The sequence below is a fragment of the Lethenteron reissneri genome, chromosome 21, assembly GCF_015708825.2.
Source record: "Lethenteron reissneri isolate LAM-NWPU_2019-01 chromosome 21, ASM1570882v1, whole genome shotgun sequence".
NCBI lineage: Eukaryota > Metazoa > Chordata > Hyperoartia > Petromyzontiformes > Petromyzontidae > Lethenteron > Lethenteron reissneri.
Window position 1 is genome coordinate 2,834,715 of NC_083799.1, and position 21,354 is coordinate 2,856,068.

General features: G+C 46.5%; 1 protein-coding gene across 1 annotated transcript in view; it reads right to left on the reverse strand.

Moving 5' to 3' along the window:
• LOC133345045 (retinoic acid receptor beta-like) overlaps positions 1-21,354 on the reverse strand; it is a 75,994-nt gene that overhangs the window by 21,471 nt on the left and 33,169 nt on the right. The window contains 1 exon segment of the mRNA XM_061555436.1: positions 10,816-10,970. Within this exon segment, the coding sequence (XP_061411420.1) occupies positions 10,816-10,970 (155 nt within the window).

A 21,354-nucleotide genomic window follows, 5' to 3' on the forward strand; every position in this document is an offset into this window, starting at 1 on the left:
GGGTATGACACACAAGGGGTGGTACAGCTTACATTTACACCGAGCCACCTTTATATCTCTCGAAAGCTGACGTCCACACGCACACAGCACTGAGTATTCCAGCCACTTACTGCTGAGTCGACCCAGCCACTCCCACCCACGAGATTTCAGCGCCTTCACGAGGACACCTGGAACCTACCTGCCGCCCTCAACTGCAAAAACCCCTCCCCGCATGTGAGAGCGGGGAGATTTGGCCGAGGGCGACGTGTGGCTCCTGTCGTCAGTTGCCACAGCGCTCTGTCACCCACCAACCCACCCCAGTAGCCCAACGAGAACCTGGCCCTCTCACTCACCAGCCCATCTCTCCACGTGCTCTCGCAGTCCTGCCTACAAATATTGCTGTAATTCGTTTTAATAACCGTCTCCTTGGCTGAGGGACGCAGGGTAACTGCATGAAATATTAAGACATTAACCCTTTTAAGCATAATCGGTGCTAACCGGCATTCATTTACAACTCCAGCTGATGCTGGAAAAAGCTTTAATCACAATCTGAGAAACCATTAGCAAGGCCTGGCCATTATCCCGTAAAAAACTGAAGGCCATAATCATTAACGTAATGCCGTTATGTGCTAAATGGGTACGCGGCGCTCATTTCATTTCTGTTTAATATGATAATCGCCAAGCGCAACATCTGCTGGCAAATGGTCTTTGCTTCCAAACCGTGTCTAAATGTAATGGAGGAAGAGGGAAAAATTGTCTTGTTTAGACATATTCCATTAAATCGGCATAGCAGCAGCCTTTGAAGGCGTGTTGACGGTCTGCCTAATGCGCGGCAGTATTTTTACAAACTCCCGCAAACGTTTCTAATTCTGATTGTTAAATCCTGCGCTGAAAGATATGAGAGGCTATACGATACTTGGGGGTGCTTTTGCATTCAGTGTGCATGCCCAGGCAAGGACTCAGAACGCTAAGATAATGCGCACTGCTGGAGTGCGTAGGCTTTAATAATTATAAGCGCATAACACGATAATAAAATGTAGAAAAATGATACCTAGCGAGTAATTTAGCAGATCGCTGGACCACGTTTTAACATTCGTGGTTAGTCAAAGAGTCCTTCATTACGTGCTGTAGTTCACGGGCCATCATGAGCAGCAGTACTGTAGTTGTGTTTAAAACCAATCTGCACCTCAAACATAACTTTGCATCTGTATTGAAGTCAAGGACCATTTTAGTCGTATTCGCATCCTGGAAAAACTGTGTAATATGTTAGACCACAGTTTAGGACACATTCACTAACCTTGTAATTTGAAGCACATTGTATAGTTCACATAATGCGCTCGTTGTTGGGTTGTAACTTTTTTTTTATTAGACATGACGGCCTTTCAAACTCATTCATTCTGCATTTCACTGGCCCGCGTGATTTGCTGCAGTTATCTGGGTATTTAAACGAACTGCTGAGCCTTGGTTGCTGCAGGGAAACCATCAGGAGCGATTATTTTCGTCCTCAATGCCGATAAACATCGGACCACCATAGAGTAATCTCTGTCATCAACTGCTTTCCCTTCGTAGGGAGAAGGGGGGGGGGGTAGAAAGTCGGTATATGTCCAGATTCTTTGCATGTTAAATCAAGGATGTTTGCTCGTGTAGAAATCCCGACATAAAATACGTTGCCTGGCTTTATTTCCACAGCAAACAGAAACGTGTGTTAGGGACTACATTGTTTTAAATACTGGCCGGTTTTAGCGGTGCATGTTAACAAAGCACCGACAAAATGTTCCCCGAGCCTTTGAATGCAGGTGAATGTGGATGACGATGGGAATGTCTTACCAGACGCAGGGAAACAACTTGAACAAAATCATGAAAAGGATCGTGTGATGAGTGGCGCAGGTTATGGAGACAAGAATCAAAGTGGCATCCAGATGTCAGTGACGATGGGGAAGACGTGCAGCCAGATGGTGGGATACTGTAAGGGCAGACTTGCGAGGTCACACATTGCAAATGCAACAGATGCCAAATCTAGCAGAAGGAAACAACGTGGGATGCAGTGACGTCAATGGGATTCGTCGTGATGACCTCTTCACCTTCACCTTATTGTAATATCATTTTGGGAGTCAGGGACCTTGTCAGAAGAACCTGTGTGTGTCAGTCTGTGCTGCTGAGCTGACCCATTCCCTCTTAAAGGTAAAGCTCCGTATGCAGGATGCGTCGTTATTAATTCACACCTCGCTCTGTCCGTACACTGCCAAACAAGATCCCGCTGACTTTTGCCGACTTCTGTTTGTCTCGACGTGTTTTAAAAAAACAGTATTTATTGCGGAACATCTTCAGTTGGATATCCTCTTCCAGACATCGAGAACCATTTACGCAAGGCAGGGGAATTGAAGTGTACGTAAAGCATTTCACTTAACAGTAGGCAGTTTCAGTTGTCAGTTGCAATATCCTTCAAAAAATATTGTTTCAGTCGCTTCTTTCAAACGCCTACCTCACCGCACGGGGAAGGCTCGTGCAAGTGTTTTACATCAGCCGTTAACTCGGCCATTCAAGCCTTTAACCAGGCCATTGAAAAGGCAGTGCCTTTCCCTCAATGGACAGATCAGATGGCAGGTTTGGCTCCCCTCGCTGAGGTGGCATTGTTTCGCTGTAGGGCCCTGCGTGCCTATGCAATGAGTGCGGAGAGGAATGTTGCCTCAGATAGGCATCTCTCGACGGCGGGGCACGTGCGGTTGAAATTCTACACCGCGGAATGGGTTCCATTTTCTAGGCATGGGAGTATTGTAGCTGAAACTCCGAAATACTGTTGGGAGAAAGCGAAGGGATTGTGAAATCGATAGCCGTGTGCTGGCTTTGTTGAGCACATTTCCCGCGTTAATCGGCTGTGACAGGTTTGGTGAAGTACACTCATGAGTCACCTGTAGCTCACGTGACCGCACAACACGATTGCACAACACGACCTGGTTCTTCACGCACCAAATATTTCAGCAGACGTACTCGGGCGGCTTATAAATTAATCTAATTACCGTCCCCGGTAAACGTACAAACAGATCGTCCCAATTATTAGTTTAAATGAGAAGCGCTCGCCATCTGTCCCCTGGTCGTCTGTTGCTCGCCATGAGAGAAAGCAAAATTGGGGCGAGTTTGACGGTGGCCGGATACCGAGAGCATGGAGCCGGGTGGCCAAGGCCGGGTGTGGGGGGGGGGGGGGTCCCACATGTGCATTAACCTTCAAGCGGGGGGGATGCGCAGCGAGACGCATGCCACCGCGAGCGGGAATCGAACTCGGTTCGCCGGGTTCGTAGCGCCGCCACTACGCGCACACGCGCGACGCTCATTCAAGAAGTCACCCGCGCCCGAGCCTCCACGCTGACGTGACCTCATCAGTCAAAGGGCGCGTCCCCCAAGAGGGTGCCTCTCAGAGCCCCGTCCGGCGTGATGGAGCGATGGATCTGACGGGGCTGAGGGGAGGGGGCCGCCGACGGCAATAGAGGTGAAGGAGGCTGTGGCGACGGCCGTCCGGGAAATCAGCCCCAGGCCTCCTCCTGCCTTGCCCACCACTTACAATCAGCACTGTTTGTTCTGGCCCACTCTTGTTATCTCAGCACTGGCAGATGGAGTACCCATAATATAGGTTTTTGGGTCAGATCGCGATATTTATAAATGTGTCGTAACCCTCCACCACCCGACACGGCCAAACAGTAAAACATGTGTCACGTTTTTCAAAAGACAAAATAATTCACTTCTTTAGCTCACCGGTGTGCTGAAGAGAGAATCAACAGCATTTTAAAATTTCAGCACACCGGTGGGCTAAAGAAGTGAATTATTTTGTCCTTTGAAAAACGTGACATTTTTTACTGTTTGGCCGTGTCGGGTGGTGGAGGGTTATGACACATTTATAAATATCGCGATCTGACCCAAAAACCTATATTATGAATAATATTGGTCGCAAAAGCCTACGTGTTAGATGGAGTACCGTTGTACCTAATGATATTGCATTACATTTCTGGTAAACCTCGCACCGTGACTCCCGAAGCTGCTAATGCTGCAGGCAAGTGGATTTTGATGGGGAATAGTGACTGAATTGGTAGTGTAATTCATTTACAATTAATTTAAGGCTATTAGAATTATTACGATCACATCTTACTTGAATCTCGAATTTGTTCTTTGAAACATTGGGCAATTGAGCGTGGTTACCCCCATCTCTTTTCAAGATGTCTAGCCATCGTGGAAGAGTAGGCCAAATACCCTCGAGAGTGGCTCACATCAGCTGTATCTAGTGGAGGCCCCTCAACCGTTAATAACACGAGCAAGCAATTTGCAGGGCTGCACCTTCTTACCTTGTAATGAATCAAGACTAAATAAAAGTTTGTTTTGTTTTAACTGGATACTCATGTCAATAGCAATAGAAACCCACAGTGTCACTTCTCGGCGCTGGTTGGAAGCTTTGGCAGCGATCAGAGCAGAGCGGTGCAAATCCGCCACCAACGATCATTGCAGCCAACGCCGTGCCACTGCGACGCACGTTCCTGCACTGACAAGCGAGCGTCGACACTGAAACCAAGATCCCTGCTCTGCTGGTACAGCAGCCCCCATCACTCAATACCACACCCTCATCTGGTCTGCTCGGCCATCTAACTGGAAACATCTCGTGGGTTTGGGTTGGCGGGCGGTCTTTACCATGGGCGTTTTTTCGCCCGCTCGATCACTCATCTCGGCGCTGAGCCGCACAGAGATGCAGGTGGTTTGACGGCAACGTCCGTTAGCATCAGGGCAGTTGGCTCATCCTCCTGGCTTCATGCGTACGTATTCGCATACGTCAACAACGGCGTGGCTTCAGCCACAAAGAAGAAGCTTTCTAAAACAGTGCCGGCACATGGCGTACATTAGTCGATTCAAATGTCGTGTATATTTCTTAATCTTGATTTGAAGCTTTCGTGACTGCAGGAATCCATACTCTATGGTTCTTTCGGTAAAGTCACGTAGGTAGAAAAATAAAATAAAATAAAACAACCATTTTTTTTGTTATATTTTATATTTCTCAATATTTAAATAAATTATATTTAACCCTCATAAGCACCATGTCTTAAATTTCGATTTAAAGCTTTCGTGACTGCAGGGATTGATCTTCTTGGTTCTTTCGGTAAAGTCACGTAGAATGGAAATAATAAAATAATAAAAATAAAACATAATAAAATAATTCTCACGACGTTTCGGCCACAACGCAAGCAGCTGTCCTCAGGTGAAGAACAGGTCTGTCGATAAGACAGACGTCCTCAGGTGAAGAACAGGTCTGTCGATAAGACAGAGTCTGTCTTATCGACAGACCTGTTCTTCACCTGAGGACGGCTGCTTGCGTTGTGGCCGAAACGTCGTGAGAATTATTTTATTATGTTTTATTTTTATTATTTCCATTCTACGTGACTTTACCGAAAGAACCAAGAAGAAGCACCATGTCCTCTGCAGTGGTCTACTATGATTTATATGACTGCTGTGAAATTGTAGTATTTGAAGCTGTATCAACACATTTTTGCGGTTCATTCAAGTTCTACAATCACATTTAATTGAAATAAATCATTTTGGTTTTCTTAATTTACGACCAAGATAAACTAATATTCCTTATTAATAACGCTGTGCACATTCCAAATGGCACACTTCTGCATTGCGCTGTTTGTAAATTGGTATTTATATATTTTATTTTGCTTAATTATTTTTTTAAACCGATGTCTCCCTCGGAAAAAAGAGACCACTCTGGTCTTGTTGTGCTCATACCTGGTTAGAAATAAACAATCATCTATCTTTCTCTATCTCATCTCTCTCTCTCTCCCTGTTGTGAAGGGGGAATATTAAAGCCCGTGGAGCAACGTGGCCAAAGTAGACGGACCTAGAATGAGGAGAGTCGGTGAGATCAGACAAACGTCTCGAAATGAATCAGGCGATACGATGCTCAAAGGACAGACGGGAAAGGCAGGAGGGGAAATGTTCGTGTCCTGCAGTGAGGCACGTGTCTGTGGAAAAATAAATGTGTTGAAAAGTGGTGACACTGGTGCAGACAATTATCGTGTGTGACAACACGGCTGCACTGTATCAGAACGGGAACATCTGAGTGCTGACCCAGGTTACCAAGTGCGTGCTGGAGTAATTCTATATTTTGCACAGGCTGGCCTATGCCCTTGGTAGCATTAGTTGTGGTTGAGTCCAAATGAAGAGGATGCTAAGTGTATTTTGCATGTTGACTTTGGGATTACGTATCAGTACTGCTTCAAAGCGTTGTTTTTGTTTAGCCCTTACCAGGTAAGAGGAAATTGAGATTGTGACTTGTCTTTTGTGAGGAAGTCACAGGAAGTCTATTTTATTTTTTAAGAAGAAAGCATGTATACACCGCTGTTTATACTGCGTCACTGAAAGAAAATCTAAAGTGATTTTATTGATTGCTCACATGTGAAATTACAGGAATGCACTGTCGAATTTAGCTGTATTTATATTTTTCTGCAGTGTTTGCGTTATTTAGACAGACATAGACTTTGCACACGTGTAAACTGCATCTTCTCAAGCAGAAAGCCACAGTCATAGTGTCATTTAAAATTCTAGCTGGTCTATTCAATTAATTACTTGTTAGTTAAGCTAAATCTCTGGATTGAAATGCTTAAGACAGATTTTCCTGCACCACAAAGCAGGTTTCTTTACATGTGCCATGATCAGATCAGAAAGATCACCGCGATCGTTGAGCAGCTTATGAGAGATTCAACGTAAATTAACATTATGAGGTTAATGAATGACTCAATCAGCTAATGAAATGCCTACGCTATTTCTGATGGACACAATATCGCCATTAAAGAGTAAGTCATTGACCACACATCAGCGAATATAATGATTTGGTGATACTGCGTTGGCAGTGGTGCATGAGCATAATGTAATAAACAAAAAACTCAACACATTCGCCTTATATATGTACGGTACAATAGGTGACGTTCCGGGCATTGGCCCTTCTTCATCGCATTATTTGTTTGTTTGTTAAGTGAGCGGTTTTCCGGAGGCGGGGTTACCGGGCTGACGATGCAGGGCACGAGGTGGAGGCTTTTTGACTCGTGAATCATTGACCGGGTTAACAGCACAAACCAGCTGCCCTCTAACGATCCACTTCCTTGGCTGTATAACCTGTGCTCTCCTTGTTTGTGTAGGGGTGTTACGGAGGGGGTGTTATACAGTTGTGTCGGACGGTAAACAAACACACTGGGCGTGGCTATGTCTGTGCGCGGGGAGGTGCTCACAGCGACGTCCGCACCGTTCAGCCTGGGGGGCTGACACGGAGCTGGGATCCCCCGCGGCCCCACCCCTCAACGGGGGAGGGATATATAAAGGGGTGAGCCGGAGGGCTCGGGGCAGTATGTATTAAGCTTAACCAGTGAAGAAGGAAGATCTACTAGATAGAGCCCTGGGACTCCCCTGGATCGCTGCCCTTCTCAGGGCCGACCAGGACCGAGCCAGTGGCGTGGCCCCGAGAGCCCAGAGCCGATGCTCTTGTCAGAGCCGGTCTGGGGACTCCGGGCACCGTAATCCCAGCTTAACCAGGGCTGGGTTAGCTAGCCTCCATTAGCCCGATAGTGGAGGACCTAGAGGTAGGCTAGGTGTAGCCTAGAGCGTGACTCCCCAGTTAGACGGGTGAAGGGGCCGACACCCCTGTATTGTACCTTGTACGGAATAAATAAGTGTGCCTCCAACCCCGGCGTCCAAGTCCTCCTGAACGTTATTACATTTGTGTGGTCAGTGTCCGCATTCTCATTCAAATGAGCACGCAGTCGTCATATCTGCTGATGACCGTTGGAGAAAAGTCTACATGGCTGTGGCAGAGGGCCCAAGCACTGATGTAGTGCATGTATAATGTTATTGTGTTGGTTTTGTCTATTTGACTAAGGATGTGCTTTTGCATAATGCTCTCACCATTGGACTGTAATAGAAATTATTCATCGACAAAATGAACAAGTGACGAATATATTACTTCAATTCTCCACATCAACGCTTCGTGATTATTACGCGTTTCGTCTTCTTCAGCTAAGAAGGATTTCACACAGTGGCGGCTCCTGCAAAATCTCTCAGGGGGGGCAAATGTCTGGATGATTGATAAGGATAAGGTCCACCCATGCAATTGATAAATTAACAGCTTAAGCATGTAAAGGCAACTTCACTTCTTTAATATTAATGAAAAATAAAGTGACTCTTACAATACATCTTGTTTGTTTCTATACTCACTATTAAAACAAACCACTCAAGTTTCTTATATTAAAGATTCCACTAGGTGGCGAAAAATTATATTGTTGGATGAAACGTGCTTACGTATGATGACGTAAGCACGTATGGTGACGTAAGCACGTTAGGGCGAGCCCTCCCGGAAGCCATAGAGAATGCATTGCAGCGCCCCCGTTTGAAAAAAAACATCTTTGAATGTAAGTCTATGGGGCCACTCGGGGCGATTCTCAGCTGGAGGGAAATCGCCCAAAAAGAGGCGGTACTCCACAGAACGTAGCATGACGCTGATTGGACTATATCCAGAGGCACAGTGACGGCTAGCGTGACTCTGTGGTTGAATGACATTGGTGGTGCGTCACCCAATCGCCCTAATGAAGAAACCGCCCGTGATTTCGCACATGTGCTGTATTAGCTACCTCATGGCACAATATCCGACGTTTCACTCTACGTGCCAGGGCTTTCTTTAGTATACTGAAGTTTACACCATTGGAACCTCATTTGCCAGTAAAAAATATGATAATTGGTTTTTTACCCTTCTATCTGGCAACAAAACTGACACCTTTTTTTACAAGGAGTCATGTTTGCATAGACCACAATAACTGCAGTCATAATGCAAACAAAAAACATAACTCTGATAATGTATGCACTGTCCAGTGCATACATTATCAGTGCATACATTATCAAAGTTATGTTTTTGTTTGCATTATGACTGCAGGTATTGTGGTCTATGCAAACATGACTCCTTGTAAAAAAGGTGTCAGTTTTGTTGCCAGATAGAAGGGTAAAAACCAATTATTATACTGAAGTTCTTATTGACTTTCATTTCAAATGTACAACCCATTCAATACTTCGTTTTGGTCACTGTAATTCAATCGAACCCTTCATACTTACAGGGTGAAAAAAATGGTTACAAAGTTGTAAAGAATTTAGACTCGTAAAGATAATTTTCCGAGTAGTTTCTGCAAAAGGAGGAAGGGCTTTAACACAGCACCAGCAGTGTGTGTGTGGATCAGTGCAGGGGAGATCGTTTGCCATCGTGTGACAGTGGCCATTTGTGCTATAAGACAATATTCACACGTCTGGCTGCAGGTGAATTCCTCGTCAGATGACCTCAGCCAAAGGAAACTCGTCCGCAGGTCTCATCAGTGCTTGGTTTCTGAGCCGCAACCCGATCTCCCAATTCCCACTGAAACCATTCATCAGCGGTCAGGCTCTCCTTATCAGACTGGCTACAGCAGCTCATCCCCTCCGATAGGGCACACATTAAGTCGAATGACACCCGCGAAGCGCAAATACACAGCGTCGGCGCCTGTCACACATGACTGATGACTTAAAAGTGAACCGCCGTGGTCATGAACATATCTGCATAGCGAGCGTGCAGAAATGACACGTGCGGATCCCATAATCGCGTAAAAAAGTTATACATTTTAAAGATAAGAAAATTCTTGCCGGAGTCCGCGGTAGTAGGTGCTGTGTTATTTGCATAGATAAGAGTAATCCCCTGCCTTATCTGTGGCCATTCATTCTCGGAGTAATTAGTGAAGGCAGAATGTAATTGTATCCCACACTTATCAGAGGCCAATGAGACATCCCAGGCTTGGGACGACACAGCAGTGGTTGGTTGCTGAGTCCTGCCAATAGTGGGGCCAGTGGAATAGATGCCTGAGTCTTCTTGGTTCTTTCGGTAAAGTCACGTAAATAATTATTTCCATTCTACGTGACTTTACCGAAAGAACCAAGAAGATGAATCCCTGCAGTCACGAAAGCTTTAAATCGAAGATGCCTGAGTGTTAAGGCTTCCACTCAACATTTTTCCGGGAAACGTGTCAAAATGTGATGCGGTATATACCATGCAAGTGTAAAGTGCATTTATGCTGAAACGATCACGAGATGGTGCTCATCTCCCGTGGTTGACATTCCACATTCCTATGGTGAGGAGTAGTCACTCCACAGGACACCCACTGTTGGTTGATTGCCCACACATTGATTTATTGGGAGGATCGGCTGATACACAGCGGTGAAATATGTGCCTTGTATGAATTTGTTTACCACCACAGTGGCATAGCCATCAAGGGTGCAGGCGGTGCAACTGCACCAGGGCCCGTTTGGTGAAAGGACCCACAGGACAGATGGACCCAGGCATCAGGCATTGGCTTCCGGTTGCTGAACGAATACATTATAAGGTTGCATTCATCACACACAAAGTGCTTACCACAATTGAACCAAAATATGTTTTTTTATCTCGTCAAGGGCATAAACCATCAAGCGAACGGCGGTCCTCACAGTGGCTTTTGGCTAGCCATCGAACAGAGACGGTCACCGCATTGTTCGTTTTCAGATGCGCTTCCGCGGTCGTCTGGAACGCTCTTCTGATATGAGGAAGCCACCGGAGCTATGCACTTTAAAATTTATATTGAAAACGAATTTCTGCTTTTTGTTTTTAGTTTGTTATCCTTCCCCCGCAGCTCCGATTAGCGCGGTTGGTTACATACGGTGCGAAAGAACTTCAACACACATACAATCACGCTCCGTCACTGGCACACCGTGCCCAGTCGAATGGCGCAGCGCGGTGTGGCTGGTACGAGGCGTGCTCCGTACCTTGCATCCCTCGCAAGAGCTCACTCCGTAGTGGTAGCCGGAGGACTTGTCCTGGCACACGAAGCATGGCTTGTAGGTGCGTGGGGGCGGAGGCGGCGAGGGGGGGCTGGGCAGTAGCTCCTCCGAGCCGCTGCTGCTGCTCTGCGTATCGATGGCTGAGGGATGAAACCACAGCGGGAGGAGGTGGTCAGTCGCTCACCCAGGCCGTCGGCTTTCGGAGAAAATTTCCGTGAGGCTTAACGTTCATGTCAGAATTTTGTTGTTGTTGTCAAATAAAAGCAAGTTTTTTCATTTTTATATAAAAAAAATTTCACAGAGACTTGTTTATTTATTGTGAGTACCAGATTGTGAGATTGTTGCGTGTATCTCGGGAAGTGGCATTCTTTTTACATTCTGAAAAACAAAACAATCTCGAAAGAACACTAATGTGCAGACTATATAACAAACACATTTTATGTAATTATGGCAATGACGCCAGTGTTAATGCCTTACAAACCGTTGGTGGGATATCCACCAAAATGAGTGTAATTCTACACCGCTTAGAGACCACATGCAGGATAAAAGCCCCACTAAAAGAAAGGCCATCTCTTTGCTGGCCGATGCATCACAAGACAAACACCGCCCATTCTTTACTTGGTATTTGTACTTCTGAATCCTCGCAGCTGACGCTACGTTGTTCCAGACTGTCACGACGACACTTTACATGCAACCACGTGTAAACTAAGATCATTTTTTACATTCCCTTTGTGATCCCTCTAATTGCATGGGGTCTCCGAAGTCGAGCTGAATGTGGACGAGGCACGTAATTGAATCAAGAGGCTGCATGTGGCCAGCAAGACCCACTCTTCTCAGAGAGGAACAGGACCCGCCGGGCGCCTCCCATGAGCACTCATATGCCGCCACTGGCGCCGTCTCTACGAACTGTCTTGTTTGTGTTGGGCCTGGGCCACTGGCCTTCCTGGTGGCAGCCCCATCGTTGTGTCTGCCCACGCAGTCCCTCCGCCACGTCTACTCGCCTCCCCCATCTAACGCGTACCCCCCCCCCCCCCCACTCCACAAGGCTCGGGAAGCGAACAAAACTGCAGGGATTCATCTTCTTGGTTCTTTCGGTAAAGTCACGTAGAAGGGCAGTAATAAAATAATAAAAATAAAACATAATAAAATAATTCTCCCGACGTTTCGGCCACAACGCAAGCAGCCGTCCTCAGGTTATTTTATTATGTTTTATTTTTAGTATTGTATTACTTCCCTTCGACGTGACTTTACCGAAAGAACCGAGAAGATGAACCTCACCAAGGCTCGCAGCCACCCAAACACCCATGGCAGTGAGGGGCAGCTGGCCAATTCGTTGTCCACAGCGAGCGACTGTCAGACTTCTTATACGCTCAATACTGACCTTTTTTTCAAATACACAAGTCGTTAATAAGTCACTCGTCTTGCAACGAAGCGTTAGAATGTCTCGTCGGCCCTACTCGTCAGTTGTTGACTAGCGGAATAGCTCTATGAAAGTCACCGCAGCTCGCTGTTCAAAGCCAGACACGAAGGAACAGCTCTTTTGAATGGTGCAAGTGAGTCGCATCCATGCCTTTGCGGGGGGCTCAGAATCAGAATATTTATTTATAGCGGAGGAATCCGATGAGCTAGAAAGCTCTTTCCCACATGACCTGTTCGGGGCGTAGCGTTCTCCACACATCTCGCACGCGTTGCTTCGTCTTGCACTCACGAGGTGCAAAACGAGCTGATTCTGTGTGCCTTGTTAATGTGCGGCAGCCAAAATCCTCAGACTGGGCACGACAACCACCACAGCTTTCAGATATGATCTCTCTCCCCCCCCCCCCACCTTCTCCTGCTCTTACGGCAACAACCACATGCTGTCGTAATGGGGCTGTTAAAATATCAGAATATTATCGCAGCATGATGTGGAAGTCGGAATGGAGGGGGGGGGGGGTGACCGTCCCTGAAAGCACAGCCTCCTGGCTCAAACTGTGCGATGTTTCACCCGTCACCATATGCCTCGTATCCTGGAGTGGGTTGCTCGGTTCCTTTTTTCCTTTTGTGAGGAAGATCAGAGAGGGCTGGGTAGTAAAAAAGAGGATTATTTACAGCCCTATCTGAAGCTCTCTCTGGCACGGGGATGTAAGAGGGACCCAGTGGTAGCCCACACTACCTCCTCTTGGCACTCAGCGACGTGAAATGAATGAGCAGCCGAGGAAGGTATCCGTAAGGAAAGCTGTGACGCATTGCAACTGAAGGGGCCGTTGTGTTCCACATGCAGGGACGTGTCCCTGTCACGCGATTTTAAGGCGTTCTAAACATCTCCTTCGCTAATACGACCGCCACAACCACCGCCACCATCGACACAGAGCCTCCGCTTAAATTAATACAGGCAAAGCTAATTCATCACTGCCTGCTCATTGGTTTTTCAATTCTCTGCATCCAGGGCACAAGTAAATGCTTACTTTATAAATGTTTAATTAAAGAGTTACACATTTCTTTCCGGAGACCAGCAAACCACCGTGAGGGCCGCGGGCTTTTGAGATCATGTGGCGCTTGCGGCCACAATATAACAGGCGATTACTTTTGCTGCGTTTTGTGAAAGCGAGCCGCGACTTTAGCCGCGTGCGGTGAGAAACCCGAGAAGGCGAAAGGACGCGACATGAAAAGAAGAGACTTCACGCGGCGTGCACCACGCAGCTGGAAAACGCCTCGCCTGGCCACCAAACTCGCTGCCTGCCCGCGCGACGGTGACTTAAGCGAGGTGACGTTCAGGGGATGAGGAATTGGGTGGGGAAATGCGCTTCAGTGCTCATAATCGATGTATTAAACCGTAGCTGGGCTGCTGACAATTTTTTGACCGTTTCAACTCGCGTGCATTTGCTTTTGTCTGCAGTTAAAGAGAGAACAATGGCGCGCGCAATTCACGTGAGTATGATTTCGACAAACGCTGATTGCGTTTTTCCACGACATATTACCTGGAACGGGCAACATCAGGACATGGACCGTAATATCGCAGAGGCCTTTTGAGCACAATCACATTCTGTGCGTCATTCATTCAAAGTCACTCTTAGAGCTCCCCTGCGGTCTAGATATGCAGTGCATCATGAGTGATATAGTTGAAAGGGCAATTTAAAAAATGCTCTGCCATTGCTCTTGTTTTGCACGCAGCTCGTTTGATTAAATGCCGCATTTGACGGTCAAACGAAATCGGAATTAGTTGTGTGCACCGGCCGTTTCCTTATCCAACCCTTCTCTCAGCACGAAGTAGAAATACCTCCCATCCCTGCCCAATCCAAGCTCTCTGTTTGCTCTTAGGCTATGAAAGAACAGTACATCCTTTGCCCTCCACCTGAATTAAAATCCTTGAAAATCTTAGAGATGTGCGATTCAAGACGCCCACTGTAACTGGAAACCGTAAATCTAAAAAAATGAAACTCTTTCCCAATCAGAGGTAAAAAAAGGAAGACCAAATGAGTTTCAATGATAGGATCAGATTGATGGCCACCAATTTAATTACATTCTTAAATCCCCATCTACTTTGCATGACAAACAGATCATGATTTATTGAACGATCATGAATTTTATATCACCGCATGTGTTAGACGGTTGTACTTATCCCTATCTTGGGCCCAGGACATGCAGTGTGCGTGCATAAGCGAGACATTATTTTTAGAAGGAACACAATACCCGGCACACGATCTCGTCCAGCATGACATAAAACATGCAGCACATTACACCTTGCCAGAGCGCAAACAAACATGCACAGGCACAACCGCCGCCGTGTCCAAAACATAGCAAGCACGGAACCTGTTTCGTCAAGAAGAAACATTCCTTCCGAATGCAGAGACAAACTCTATTTACTGAACACAGTACACCAATAATATGTGCACACACATATATATATTACATGTGGCCATGTGTGTTTGGGCATGTATCTATATATTTAAGCGCACGTGAACTTGAGACTTGGAAAAAAAAATCGTCTATTGTCTGCAAGACCAAGGCTCATTGTAGGCAGGCCTGTAAGCGTGACCTTGGTTAAAGGTGGGGGTACACACAATCTCAGGGGAGGGCACAGCGCAGTCAATGTTGAACACACTTCATGAATGTTGACTATACGAATTGAGATGGGGGGGGGGGTCTAAGATCTCAACGGACGTGGGGGGCTCAGCCACCTACAGTTTTCCCCTTTCCCCATTCAATACATAACAGCTAAACAGTGTGTCAGGTGAGAAAATTAAAGATGTCAACTATTGCCACGAACACACGATTCATCCCTTGTGAGCTATAACAATTCGCAACAATGCTGTCTATGGCGTGGCCTACTCAAGGATAATAAAAATAAACATTTCAACAACAACAATAATAATAATGACACATTTTTATATGCTTCTCAGAAGGTCTCTTTGCCTACCGAGCAGTTCATACAAGAAGCCCGCACGCAGCGAAGTGCGCATGGGGAGGGTGGCCAGTGTGAGTTTTAGAGTGCCACCACCAGTACCAGAAGCAGCAGCAGTGACCAAACCCTTTCCTGTGGGGAGGCTGGAATCAAGCGGACGTCAACAGACATGTGTGTTGAGATCAGACGAACGCGTGCAAGCGTTCGCACTCCGGCATTGTATACCCCCCCCCCCCCCGCTACGTCCGTGGAAAATTCAAAACAGCACCTGGCGAGCTGCGGTGAAGAGAAGAATGAGACACAGACACACGACACAGTCCCCAGTGTGCGTGTTGATGTGTGCTGCGCACACTGTTTCGGTATTCATCTTGAGACAGACAAAAATGCATTTAAAGCGACATGGCCGTGAAGTTTCAAAAAGAGGCAGCCAAGGTGAGGGAGATGTACAATCCGCACCCGTCACAAAAGCACGGCCTTTCTCCCAGCGCTGGCATGTCGAGCCACATAACCTCTTTTTGCACGAGCCAGGAGATGTTCTAAAATTAGATTATTTTTTAAATCCTTTATATTAAGTTCACTTGCTTGCTTGCTTACGACCGTGCAAATCTTTCGGTCGTTTTTAACCCACTTCCCGTCATCCAATCGAGCTGACATTTTGCACACAGACTCGTTGTGCGTGACAATTAATTCTCGTGAAAAATTTTTTTTCTAAAATTTTACACTGTTTAGGGAAAAAAAATATTTAATTACCAATTGCTTAATGGTGGCAGACAATCATCTGACCCATAGGTGGCAGCCATTCCAAGCCAGAGGACGAGAGGACTCTAGCCGCCACGCATATAAAGGATTTATAGTGCAAAAACTTTGTTTTTACGGGTTAATTTTTTGTCATGCTGAAGTGGGAAATGCAGTGCAGCGCGATAGTGTTGTGTGGTTGAATTGCATATTCTATTCCGATGAACTTGTGAGGGCGGAACGATGGTGCAGTGGTCAGCGGACTGCACTGTGAGCCCAGCAGCCTCAGCCGGTCATTCGACTATGGCTAACATCAGTGGCGATGGATATGATTGATATGTCATTACAGTATCCGCACGTGGGATTTCTGCAGTGCTCGTGGACACAGTGAGAAAGCGGCTACACAACGCACACTGAAGTTGACTTCGCACCACAATTTTGCAACCGCACGTAAAAAGGCAAGGCACTCAAAAGGGATTGAGGTTACACAAAAGTCAGTCACACAAAGCATCAGTATATTCTGGGCCTCATTGTAAGATGAAACATTGCCACACTGCTTAAGTTGCTGTGTGGCGATGGATCTCCGTTCACTTGTGTCGACCTCTATTAGAACAAATCAGTTGCGTTTTACTTTTACTTTTTAATGTTTTTACCTACGTGACTTTACCGAAAAAACCTAAGAATATAAATCAGTTGCGTTTCTGCATATCACCAGCTGAGGCAATGGAAGATGCCGTTTGCTCTCAATAGAAGTAAATAGTGGTTGGCACATGAGAAGCCTGGCCCCTGTCATGGAAGTATGGAATTCCCACCACTGGCTCTGAGCCACCAACAGAGATACGCACTGCACCGACAATCATCCGCACAGAGACACCCTAACTCTGAGGTTTGCGGACTGTGCTATGAACCCAGCAATCTTAGTTGGTATTCCGACTACGTCGAACATCAGTGGCGATTGATATCTGAACCAGTGCTGGTCCTCCCTTTACCAACCTGCAATAAACATCGTGGTGAGGTATGTTTAAATAACCCCCATAAACCCACACAGCACGGGGAGCCATTCATCCAGCAGTGGACTGACAACGACGGGCTGTACATAATTATACGGTTGAACTTGCACAGACTGTAAGTGTACAAGATGGTTAGTTTAGATTTACTTAGGGCCTGTGAAATGGCCTGTTGCAGACATTCATGATTTCGCATCCAGTGGCTGCCCTGGTTATTACTGCAGGTCCCTTAAACGAAAATATGTCCCGTCTGCTTCACTGTGAACGTGAAAGATCTCGTGACGTTGCTCGCAAGAGGTAGGCCATCGTCTGCCGGGGTCATGGTTCAACTTGCCGAATTTGCAAATTAACTGCAAATTACTAAATTGGTACATAGCAATCATTGTTCCCTCCTGCAAAAACTTTGCAGGACCCTCCTGAAAAAGTCATGACACTCAGTGAAGCGTTCCTGGGTAAACAAGCGTAGTGATATTCATAATATTTGATTGGGAAAAATCTATTCATATGCTTTGGCACTCTGTCATTGATCTCGATATCACTGTATTACCAATATCTCTCTATAAACCAATAACAATAGAAGTGACAGCAAAGTAAGCTGCAGCAGTAGCAGCAATAAACATAAAGCATCTAGAAGTGAGTTTAGAGACAGCAGGGGACAACAGTAGTGACACAAACGGCAAAACAGCGATAGCAGGAAACAGCAAGAACCAGAATTATTAGAAAGGAATAAAGCAAGGTCAAGAAGTAATAGCGAGATAACAAGGTGCAGCATGAGCGAAAATTATACAAAAAAAAGCAAACTGCAGCAGAAATAACAGCAATTTGCAGAAATCACGTACGAGCAAAATAAAGCAGCAGCCGCAGTAAGAGCAACAGCAAGTGACAAGATCCAAGCAAGCAACAGCAAGCTGCACTCGTGGTGACAGCAACATCAACCAGCAGTAACCACAACGGCATCAGAAACGGGGTTGTTGTCCTTCCCCCGCACCTCCGATGAACACGGTTGGCTACGTACGGTGCGAAAGAGAGTTCAACATACAGCACATACACAAAGCGAGTGATAACACGAACAGCACTTACACTGGGCTCCTTCTCGCTGTACCCACTCGGCGTAGGGCGCCGGGCTGTAGAAGCCGCTGTGCGCCATGCACGAGGGCGGGCTGCGTGTCCTAACCACACCACCACCACCACCTTCACCACCACCACTGCCACCAATGAACGCGTCCTTCAGCCGGTGCTGCTGCCGCCGCCCTTGAAGGCCCGGCAAGGCCTCCATGCAATCGTACATGGCTCTGGTGGTCCGATTGCTGGCTCCTTGTTGGTGAGATGTTGGAGTTGAAATATTGAGTTTTCTCCGCGTCTCTTGCCCACTGTGAGCGGCGGTGAAGAAGCCCGCTCTCTCAAGAAGCCCAATGGAGTCAATTACCTTCTGCTATGTGTATTCTCCTTTGATAAGCGATGGCTCTATCGCCGAGAGCTCGTAGATGTACGGAAAGGTTCGTGAGGACTTGTGGTTGTTGATGATGATCCTGGTCCTTGCTGGCAGGATTACATAAGCGATGGATGCAGCGAAGACGTTTCAGATAAAACCGAGCCAAGCTTATTTGGCATTTGATCTCAACGTGCTGACATCATACTGTGAATAGCGTTCCTCAGCACGCTTGCATGCCAGCTCTCTCTCTCTCTAAGTTTCGAGGACCTCTGTAGTTTACAAAACGAAAATCTCAACAACGTAAAAAGGCCCCCTAAACTGCCGTTTAATGTTACGTAGAACTTATCACTGGCTGCCAAGTTATCGCAGGCAAATGTTACGTTCTGGAACAGAAGACGCTGGGATATTATAAAACGGCTTTGCTAAACAGTTGTAATATTTACGTTTAAGATCAATGTTACTCAAAACGAGCGCAGTTTTCTAAGAATCTTCAACCACGTAACGGGGACAATGATACCATCACAATGAAGGCGCGAACACTTGAAACGTCGTGATGGCCAAAGCCCCCTTGTTCTCTCGCGCCTCGGGAGATGGATTCATCAGCTCGCCTTGCTCACCTCGTCCCAGGAGCCAGAGTCGCGAGTTAGGAGGTCTCACCTCAACCCCGAAGACCGCGCCAACTGATCTCAAATGTCCCCGGTTCCAAAACCTCGCCTCCACGACCTCGCAGTCCCTACAAAAGGATGCTCAACCCCACTGGCTAATTTGCATAATTACAATATTAATTATCACGTTCTTACAAAGGAAAGAAATATAAGGACCAAACCGGCCAATGCCCGGACTGTAAAACACCGAAGCTTTCAGCGGCGTGGTTACGCTTGTGAGTAAACCACGACACCGTGAATCATCTCACGAAACCGTCGACCGTTGCCGGCTGTCTGTGAGTCGAGATGGGAGCGAGGAACGGAGAGGGCTGTCGTCGCCCAATAGCAGCAGCAGCAGCAACGGCGGCAGTAGCAGTGGCGCTAATCCAATGCGGCTGAACTCTCAGTGAACCGACCTCACTCGGCGCACAGCGCTCGCTGCTGTCGACAACCTGCGTCTGACCTCCCCGCAGCTCCGCCTCCAATCCTCCGACACCGCCACCACTCCTCTACGCACAGCTCGCTCGCAGCCTGACGTCAGCGCGCATCTCTCTACTCTAGCTCTCATCATCTTCCTCTTCCCTCCAACATCTCGCGCGCTCTCGCTCAGAGCAGCCGGATGAGTTGTGTCTTCTATCTCATGTTATATTTTACAAGGATTGTGGCTTGATTTGGGGAGGGGGGTGGGATCGGTTCACCGATTTCATTTTGGTTATCTGTAACAAGTTTTGTTTACGGTGTTGGTTGGTGCCACTCGTCTACGCAAAGTTACACCCACGATGGCCACCAAACTTAATAACCAGGCTACAGTCTACATTATAGACTACCAGTACACTAACCAAACTTAATAACCAGGCTACAGTCTACATTATAGACTGCCAGTACACTCACCAAACTTAATAACCAGGCTACAGTCTACATTATAGACTGCCAGCACACACACCAAACTTAATAACCGGGCTACAGTCTACATTATAGACTGCCAGTACACTCACCAAACTTAAAAAACAGGCTACAGTCTACATTATAGACTGCCAATACACTCACCAAACTTAATAACCAGGCTACAGTCTACATTACAGACTGCCAGTACACTCACCAAACTTAATAACCAGGCTACAGTCTACATTATAGACTGCCAGTACACTCACCTAACTTAATAACCAGGCTACAGTCTACATTACAGACTGCCAGTACACTCACCTAACTTAATAACCAGGCTACAGTCTACATTACAGACTGCCAGTACACTCATCTAACTTAATAACCAGGCTACAGTCTACATTATAGACTGCCAGTACACTCACCAAACTTAGTAACCAGCCCACAGTCTACATTATAGACTGCCAGTACACTCACCAAACTTAATAACCAGGCTACAGTCTACATTATAGACTGCCAGTACACTCACCAAACATAATAACCAGGCTACATGCTACATTATAGACTGCCAGTACACTCACCAAACTTAGTAACCAGGCCACAGTCTACATTATAGACTGCCAGTACACTCACCAAACTTAATAACCAGGCTACAGTCTACATTATAGACTGCCAGTACACTCCGATTAAGAACCAGGCTACAGTCTACATTAGTGTTTTATTTATTTATTATTTAAATGTTTTTATTCACTTTATTTTTATTCTCGGTTTTTTTTATCGACGTGACTTTGCCGAAAGAACCAAATAATATAATGGCCACGCATCCATCTCATTCGGCTGCGTCATTGTTGCGCGCGTGGTGCGGGTTGTTTGCAACGCCACTGCTTCGTGCGACCCAATTCAATGTCGCTGCTCTGACTCTTTGTCTGAATACGAGCACGGGAAGAATGTCTGGCGTGGGTGCGTGCGAATGGTTAGCGCGCCCGCTGTATTATGAATCTGGCGAACTGGGTTTCATAATTCCCTGCCACGGCTAACATCAGTGGCGAGAGATGCTGGCACCACTATCCCTCCATCTCTCCTCCACCCCTTTCTAACACCTACCTGCATTTACCAGCGTGCTGAAGAATGGTCAAGCAACCCACATGACCAACAGCGGCGTGGGGAAGCCTTCATCTAGCAGTGGATTTATAAAGGATTGTACAATACTCTATTCTAATAAAAGTTGTTGTTCATGTGTTGCCCCATTACGAGGCAATGCACTATGCTGCTCCATTGAGATATGTAACACAGCAGAATGTAACTGAATTACACAGTTTGATAATTATATCAATGCCGTGTAGTACAGTATATATGCCAGAGCTGCAACCTAAGCTGCATTTGATGACTGCCCTTTTATTATCACCTGGCTTGCATTGGTAAGTGTCATGCGCTCTGAACAGT